This window comes from Centruroides sculpturatus, unplaced genomic scaffold, assembly GCF_000671375.1.
Source record: "Centruroides sculpturatus isolate CEXI.00-Female unplaced genomic scaffold, Cexi_2.0 scaffold415, whole genome shotgun sequence".
In the NCBI taxonomy this organism is placed as follows: Eukaryota; Metazoa; Arthropoda; class Arachnida; order Scorpiones; family Buthidae; genus Centruroides; species Centruroides sculpturatus.
Genome location: NW_019384825.1, coordinates 401,444 through 411,147, shown reverse-complemented (window position 1 = coordinate 411,147; position 9,704 = coordinate 401,444). Strand labels below are relative to the sequence as shown.

General features: G+C 27.4%; 1 protein-coding gene across 1 annotated transcript in view; it reads right to left on the bottom strand.

Moving 5' to 3' along the window:
* Positions 1–817: 817 nt before the first annotated feature.
* The window catches only part of LOC111630015 (importin-5-like), a 101,005-nt gene continuing 92,118 nt past the window's right edge, over positions 818–9,704 (bottom strand). The window contains 6 exon segments of the mRNA XM_023374007.1: positions 818–1,394; positions 1,989–2,130; positions 2,251–2,479; positions 2,562–2,706; positions 2,779–2,853; positions 5,784–5,906. Of these exon segments, the coding sequence (XP_023229775.1) occupies positions 1,308–1,394; positions 1,989–2,130; positions 2,251–2,479; positions 2,562–2,706; positions 2,779–2,853; positions 5,784–5,906 (801 nt within the window). The 3' untranslated portion in view covers positions 818–1,307.

The window sequence follows — 9,704 nt, the reverse complement described above, 5'->3', positions numbered from 1 at the left end:
CTGCGTAAAGGGTTGCTCAGCCAATCCTTCACGCCTGCCTTTAATTTCTCATTAGTTTGGAACCGCTGTCCTGCTAACCGCCACTTCGAGTGAACAGATGGAAATCACTATGTAATTTCCACCAGTTCGTACACTGGCTGATTAAACACTTCAATCTGAACTTCTAAGTTCCGTACTCTCAAACTTTAATAGTACCAATGTCTTTTATATACAGGTTATCGTTTCTTAATCTTTACTCCTTCCTGAGATAAATAAAATAGATGCTAACATCTCCCGTATAACATTTTTATTTCTCTTTTTTGGGGTTTAGGGGCTCAAAATGTCGAAATTTGAAAAAAACTCAGAGTCAAATTTGACACGATTAACTGTCTTATAACAACCGGAAAAGTGAAATAATGCAAGAATGCAGTAAATCTAGCGCTTGATCACTTAACGCCATATTTTCGCGAATATATGAAAGTCATGATAACTGGACCCGTAGTATTTAGGTGGCCTCGACAGACAATAATTAAAATTCGTTTTACATTGAATATCCAGATTTTTTTTGTACCGTTTAACATTTACTATTATTAATTATTAAAAAATTTACTACTAAAAACGTTAAAACGAAAAATATTTTTTCATAAGATCTTCATTATGAAAGTGGCGACGTTAGTATTTTTGAAGTTTATTACATTTTTATACAATAAAAAACTGTTTTATATTTTTTGCAAATTCAGTAAGAGAAAACAACTTTTAGATTTCACGAAAACAAATAATAAATTTAACATGATAACTTTAATTTTTTAAAAATATATTTTGAATTTTTATTTGTAATTCAAACGAAATAATACATTCTGATTGCAGCTGTCAAATAACTTTTAAATTTAGTAATAATACGGAACGTTTAAAACTAATAGTTTCATACCAAATGAAATTTTAAACCAAATATGAGATTATTAAACTGTACCGAAATATTTAAATATGCTTAAGTCATTTTAAACATATTCTAGTTTGACTTAAGCATAATACAGTAAAATTCGAATGAAAAAATCAAAACAAGTGAATAAGTGTAAGACATTTCCGTACAAAATTTTCAATTATTTATAAAATGCTACAATACATTAAAGTTGTGAAAATAATATTAAATTAATCTTTTATTCCGTCAGGCTATATCTTAACAGATGGTTTACATGATTTTGAGTCGAGTGAAATTGGCGGTTTCACATTCCTCCAAATCACACTCCCTGCTTCCTATGAAAAGCCCAATGGCTAATAGAAAGGCAACTGGCAGGAACTTTGTGAACAAATTTTGCAGTCTTTTCTGTTCACTGCATTGTTAAGACTTTGTGCAAGGCCTCTTGTTGACGAGGAGTGAGGTGTCGGATGCATTCAGAAAATACTTCTGCATTGTTCTGAAAAAAACATACATACTATATATACTACTATAAATATAAACTTGAATATGTAAAATATATATATATATATATATAACAATAGGTACAATAAATATACGTTACATTTAATTCAATGCAATAAACTTGAAAACAATTATACAGGGTGGTCCAAATAAAATGTTACAGCTCAATATCCTGTTATTCAATTAATGATGAAAACTATTGATATGAATTAGATTTCATGTGAAAACTATTTTTTCAACAGTGAATAACAATTTTTGCACAGAATTTGAGACGTTATTAATTTAAATGTTTTCAAAATATCATCATCAAAAATTAATAATAATAAAATTTCTGACACAAAAAAAAATATTTAAAGTTTTTTTATTTTCTTTTATCTAGAAGTTGAAAGAATATAAGTGTAATTTTGCTGTAAGCTGTAATTTTGCTGACAAAATATTGTATACATTCATTCATTAAAAAAAAAAATAGTTTAAATAAATACCTAAAGCCTTTAAGATTAATACTTAAAATCTGGCATTTTTTATTAAAAAGGTTTTGATATATAATCATAATAAATAGCAGAAAAAATTACAAATTTCATATACAAACCTGTATAAGCCTAAGCAGATTTATCATACGCTTTCCAACATCAGAATCTAGTTTGATTGCTTCATGAACAAAGGTCTCAGACATAACCATAACAATTCGAGGTAAATTACAATTTTCAGGTCCTAACAACATTGGATTACTCCTTTAATAGAGAAATTATTATTATTATTATTATTTATTATATAAAATTCATAATTAAACTAAATATAAGTTAACTTTTTTCTAAAATAAAAACTTTTTTATGTAAAAGAATTTACTAAACTGTTCGAGCAAAGTGCAGAGGAATCCATATACATGTGGTGCTTCATCTTCATCTTCCCACACAGGTAACCAATTCAGCCAATGTGGCAATATTTCATCAATAACAACTTGACTACTGTTGTAAGTTAAAATTTTAGTAATTGCAGCTATAGCATTTTCAGTTGCATTAATGTTTTCAGGTGATCGAGAATCGGGAGCATTTATCATCTGTGCTAATCTTGGTATACTTTCTAAAAATCAAATTTATTTATTAAAAGAAAATTTTAGAAAAGTTTTATTATGTACTTCTTAATAATTTTAATTATAACCAACCTGCACAAGCTTTGGCAAATCCTTCACCACCAAACTGGCCTAAAACTCCTATTCCATATGCTGCAGCTTGTCTTACTTCAGGGCTTGAGTCTCCAAGTGAATCCATCATTAAATGTAAGAAATACTCTTGATATTTGCTACATGCCTATAATAAGAGAAGTTTGATTTAATTGTACTAGAATTAAAAAATTAATAATAATTAAAATATAAAACTTACTGGTCCACCATGTTCTATAACATCATCAAAAACACACAATGCCCACTGATGATCAGACCATGGTCTATCAGGATCCTAAATAAAATTATAAAATATATATTTTTTTAAAAACCAACTGATCTAAAAGTTATAATTATTCTTAAAAATAAAACAATAAGATTCAAAGATAAACACTTTAACAATACACAGTCCAAAATCTTGATAAAATGCCTTTTCTAACTGTACAACAGACTGAATATACGGGAAAAGGCTAATAAAAAGTTTTAGCTAAACATGTTTTCTCTGTCAGAGATTTTATTTTTCTTTGTAGAAAACTATAAAAAAATAATTAACTAAAAATAAAATGCATAAAGCTTCTTACCAGTGTTTTTGATAATGCTACTTAACAATCACACAGCTCAAACAATAGCTAACAACTGGCATAAGAACACAAACAGTAAAATAAATCTGCAAGAGGTTTCTTTTACTGAAAAATTAAGAGTTATTTTGACATATCAATTTTTTCCCCATAAAATAGCCCCTCAAGGCAAACCTGAGAGATGTGAACATAAAGCTATGTGTGTTATACCTCTGTTATTAATTGACATAAAACCTGTCAAAGATAGAAACTGAAACAAGTACTGAATCAAGAAGTGTGACACAAAAACAATAGGAATAAAATTGAATCCATCAATATTTGTTTTGATGACACTTTTTCTATAAACCTAATCAACAACTTTCAGAAATGTCCTTTCTCTTGCTGATAGTATATGTTAGTGCAGGTAAACATCTTTCAAATTCAGATCACTTTTTTAATTTTGATGCTTGCTTAATTGATTTTACTTATAACTTTAGTTATATTTTTATAAGGTAATTACGTAATGATCATCTTAAAAATCAATACAAATATTTCTCATCTTAAAATCAAGATTTTCAATTAAGTCTCTCTCTCTCTCTATTAATTTTTGTTTTTCTGAATCACAAAATAAAAAAAAAACTAAAGGATAACCATTATGAAAACAATGGAGTAATAAAGGAGAAATGTAAACTTTAAATCTTGAAAAAATGTAAGAATTAAATTTTTAGTATATTATTTAAAAGTATATGAATATAGAATATAATAGAGCAATTTTATAAAATAACTTGTACTCGGCAAACTTAGAATAATTAACGCTCATGACTCCTAGGTGCTAGACAATAGATGGATGGCAATTTTAGACTAATACAATACCACCTTTATTCAGAAAGTACTTTCTAGCTTCACCTAGAAACAACATTAGAATAGAGGGATTTTACAAGGGACCACATATTGAAGAAAAGTAAAATAATTTGAGCTGTAATTCCAGGAGGGCTTACATCACAGCTGCAACCTTTAGATGTGTCAATAAATAAGCCATTCAAGCAAGCAATTTGTGATGAATGGAACAAGTGGATGGTGACTGCTACAAATAAAAGTTTAACACCAACAGGGAGAATAAAACAAGCCAGCATTGCACAAGTGTGCAATTGTGTGCTGCGTACTTGGGAAGGTATTAAAACGAAGATCATTATTAAATCATTCAAAAAAACTGGAATATCTAATGCTCTAGATCAGGGTGTCCAACCTTTTTGTTTCTCTGGGCCGCATTGGAAGAAGTCAAGGAGTTTTGGGCCACAAGTACATATAATATATACTTGTGGCCCAATATAGAAGTATATTTAAGGATTAACTTGTCTAGATTGTAATAATAAGTATTAAACCTTTATCACGAAAAAGGGTATTTTAAAAAATTACTTCTACAGACACTTTCAATTTTTACTTAGAAATGGATAAATTCATTTATTATAAAAGAGACAAACGGAAATTTATTTGAAAAACACAAATATTTGTTTTATTTGGGTCTCTAATTAATAAAAAGCGATGAAACACCATTTTAAAGTGCATTTTCATTCAACTAATACAGTATATTTATAAATAAAATGTAACCCAAGAAGTAGCCAATGCACCAAATGATAATTTCTATGTCAAACAAAAAAAGTAGCCACATTTGGCGCAATGTAGCCAAATCTTGCAACGTTGGAATAAATACTATTACTAAATAAAGCTGGAGTTGTGACTCAAAGGATTATAGACCCAAATGCATGGAAAGGAGAGAAAGGAGAAAAGATAAAGAAGTGGAAAATTAAGGGTCAATCTTTGCATCACAGAAGATCTATTTAATTTTTCTGACTACTTTTTATATTTTGTCTTTTCTTACCTTTGTCCTTTTCCCAAATTTGGGTCTATAATTCTTTGAGTCACAACTCTAGCTTTATTTAGTAATCCTTCCTCATTCACACATCTCCAAGTATTTGAAAATATTTCTTTTCCACTCAAGAATAAAATATGAATAAAGGTTTACGACTTTGTGAAACTTTTTTTTTTGAGATTATGCTATTGAAATAAATAAATAATAAAAAAATTAAAACATTTGTTGGTTTTGTTTACACGTTTATTGGGCCGCATTGAAACTTGCCTTGGGCCGCATGCAGCCCGCGGGTTGGACACCCCTGCTCTAGATGGTACAGAAGATGAGGCAATTTATGAAGATTCTGATGATGATGATTCAGTCAATACTTCGGGAATTCAAGAAGTAAAGGATGATGAATCAGTCATTAATGACGTCATAGATATGTTTCCTAATGGGTGTAATTTACCAGTAGATAGCAGTGATTCAGTTGAAGAATTTCTTGGCCAATATGATTAATAAAATGCATCTTTAAACAATCCCATTAAAAAAGTTTTTTCTAAATTTTTTGTCTCAAAATAGAGGTGCGTCTTATACTTGACAGTGACTTTACTCGTCAAAATATGGTAATATGGATTATCTTCTACCTGATGAACTGAATTAAATTTTTTTTTGTTTTTTTGCTCCTTTTGAAATACTATAATAATCACCAAATTGTAAAAGAGTATCTAGTTTAACAAGTTTCAAAAGTCACAATAGACAATTCAGCATTTTCAAAAATTATTTATCAGTAAGGTAGATAATATAATTAATACTTACTGCAAGTCTAATAAAATGTGGTAGCAAATGATCAAAATAAGGGAAAAAATCTTGCTTATAACTTGCAAACAAAGCATGTAAAATATCTGCAACTTTGCTTAATAAATAAACATCTTCATCATCCTAAATAAATAAAATGTAATTACATATAAATGAAATTAAACAAAAGAATTAAATTTTTATAATTATTATTAATGTAACTGAGAGTAGTATTAGAAACTTGTATATAAATTTTTCGATAATTTTGAAAATAAAATTATTATGAACTGATTGTTTTGAAGCAATAAAAACATAAGAACCATTTTGTATATATTCATTAAATATTTACTTCTTTATAAGAAAGTAAATATATTAATTAAAAGTAAATACTAATAAAATTTTTATCACTTGTTTTATTTAAAACACTATATAAATAAATTAAAATATAACAGTTATCTTGTATATGATAGTCATATGAAATACTACAACCTTAAATTTTTTTTTCAAATGATAATTTTTAGTGATAACATAAAAAATATTCTGTTTATAACATTTATGTTTATATAAATAATTCTAAAGTATGCAAGAAGTCTTGAAAAAAACTGAAAAGATAAATCATTATCTAGTAATATTTATAATGAATATGTTTTTATTCATGAAATTAATTATTTTAAGTTGTCTTAAATAAAAAAAACAACAAATAAAATTTATTTTCTATTATTTTTAAGAATCATAGCTAATGAAACATTACCATTAAAATTGAAAAAAAAAATGGAATCAATATCTTCTTCAAAAATAATTGTATTTTCATGTCAAAAAATATATAAATGTTATCTGTAGAACAAAGCCTGTACATTATTATCAAAGTCATATATTATGCCTTTGATAATCAAATCATGTACACTTTACAAATTTTTTGTGTTCTAATGAAAGATTTTTAAACAGTTTTAATATTTTTAATTAGAGATTATTAATTGTATATAAAATATATAATGTTATAGATCCAAAGAAACAACTTTGACTCATTTATAAGAAACTTCTAATTAATTTATATCTTTTACATAAAAAACTAATAGAAGCATCGTTTTTTTACAGCAACATAGATTAATGTAAAGCTGATTTTATTATATTCTGATATCATGAATTCAGCTTATACAGTCATATTGTAACTAATAAAGCAAGAAACATTAATTTTTAATAAAATTTCTTTTATAGAAGCATTACACCAGTCATATGTTTGTTTTTTCATGTATCTGCATGTTTGAAGTCTTAGCTTTTATCAAATATAAAGATTCTATTAAATCACTAAAAAATAATAAGATATAACTTAAAAAACTTTTTAAAAAACCTCAGTCAGTTGTTAAGTAATTATCTAAAACCAAATAATAACTAAATTACTTCTCTTCAATGTATTTATTGTGATAATAAAGACATTGAAGAAAAGTAAATTAATATTTATTTGGTTATTCTTTAGTGTCTCTCTTTTAAAATAGTTTATCTAAAATAAATCTATACTAATATTATAAAGAGGTAATGTTTGTAAGTTTGGATGTAGCGGGTAATCTCCGAAACTACTCATCCGATTTCAAAAATTCTTTCACCNTAAAACTCCTATTCCATATGCTGCAGCTTGTCTTACTTCAGGGCTTGAGTCTCCAAGTGAATCCATCATTAAATGTAAGAAATACTCTTGATATTTGCTACATGCCTATAATAAGAGAAGTTTGATTTAATTGTACTAGAATTAAAAAATTAATAATAATTAAAATATAAAACTTACTGGTCCACCATGTTCTATAACATCATCAAAAACACACAATGCCCACTGATGATCAGACCATGGTCTATCAGGATCCTAAATAAAATTATAAAATATATATTTTTTTAAAAACCAACTGATCTAAAAGTTATAATTATTCTTAAAAATAAAACAATAAGATTCAAAGATAAACACTTTAACAATACACAGTCCAAAATCTTGATAAAATGCCTTTTCTAACTGTACAACAGACTGAATATACGGGAAAAGGCTAATAAAAAGTTTTAGCTAAACATGTTTTCTCTGTCAGAGATTTTATTTTTCTTTGTAGAAAACTATAAAAAAATAATTAACTAAAAATAAAATGCATAAAGCTTCTTACCAGTGTTTTTGATAATGCTACTTAACAATCACACAGCTCAAACAATAGCTAACAACTGGCATAAGAACACAAACAGTAAAATAAATCTGCAAGAGGTTTCTTTTACTGAAAAATTAAGAGTTATTTTGACATATCAATTTTTTCCCCATAAAATAGCCCCTCAAGGCAAACCTGAGAGATGTGAACATAAAGCTATGTGTGTTATACCTCTGTTATTAATTGACATAAAACCTGTCAAAGATAGAAACTGAAACAAGTACTGAATCAAGAAGTGTGACACAAAAACAATAGGAATAAAATTGAATCCATCAATATTTGTTTTGATGACACTTTTTCTATAAACCTAATCAACAACTTTCAGAAATGTCCTTTCTCTTGCTGATAGTATATGTTAGTGCAGGTAAACATCTTTCAAATTCAGATCACTTTTTTAATTTTGATGCTTGCTTAATTGATTTTACTTATAACTTTAGTTATATTTTTATAAGGTAATTACGTAATGATCATCTTAAAAATCAATACAAATATTTCTCATCTTAAAATCAAGATTTTCAATTAAGTCTCTCTCTCTCTCTATTAATTTTTGTTTTTCTGAATCACAAAATAAAAAAAAACTAAAGGATAACCATTATGAAAACAATGGAGTAATAAAGGAGAAATGTAAACTTTAAATCTTGAAAAAATGTAAGAATTAAATTTTTAGTATATTATTTAAAAGTATATGAATATAGAATATAATAGAGCAATTTTATAAAATAACTTGTACTCGGCAAACTTAGAATAATTAACGCTCATGACTCCTAGGTGCTAGACAATAGATGGATGGCAATTTTAGACTAATACAATACCACCTTTATTCAGAAAGTACTTTCTAGCTTCACCTAGAAACAACATTAGAATAGAGGGATTTTACAAGGGACCACATATTGAAGAAAAGTAAAATAATTTGAGCTGTAATTCCAGGAGGGCTTACATCACAGCTGCAACCTTTAGATGTGTCAATAAATAAGCCATTCAAGCAAGCAATTTGTGATGAATGGAACAAGTGGATGGTGACTGCTACAAATAAAAGTTTAACACCAACAGGGAGAATAAAACAAGCCAGCATTGCACAAGTGTGCAATTGTGTGCTGCGTACTTGGGAAGGTATTAAAACGAAGATCATTATTAAATCATTCAAAAAAACTGGAATATCTAATGCTCTAGATCAGGGTGTCCAACCTTTTTGTTTCTCTGGGCTGCATTGGAAGAAGTCAAGGAGTTTTGGGCCACAAGTACATATAATATATACTTGTGGCCCAATATAGAAGTATATTTAAGGATTAACTTGTCTAGATTGTAATAATAAGTATTAAACCTTTATCACGAAAAAGGGTATTTTAAAAAATTACTTCTACAGACACTTTCAATTTTTACTTAGAAATGGATAAATTCATTTATTATAAAAGAGACAAACGGAAATTTATTTGAAAAACACAAATATTTGTTTTATTTGGGTCTCTAATTAATAAAAAGCGATGAAACACCATTTTAAAGTGCATTTTCATTCAACTAATACAGTATATTTATAAATAAAATGTAACCCAAGAAGTAGCCAATGCACCAAATGATAATTTCTACGTCAAACAAAAAAAGTAGCCACATTTGGCGCAATGTAGCCAAATCTTGCAACGTTGGAAGAAATACTAAATAAAGCTGGAGTTGTGATTCACGTGATTATAGACCCAAATGAGGGGGAAGAACAAAAGATAACGAAGTGAGAAAGATTGGAAAATTAAGGGTCAATATTTGCATAACAGAA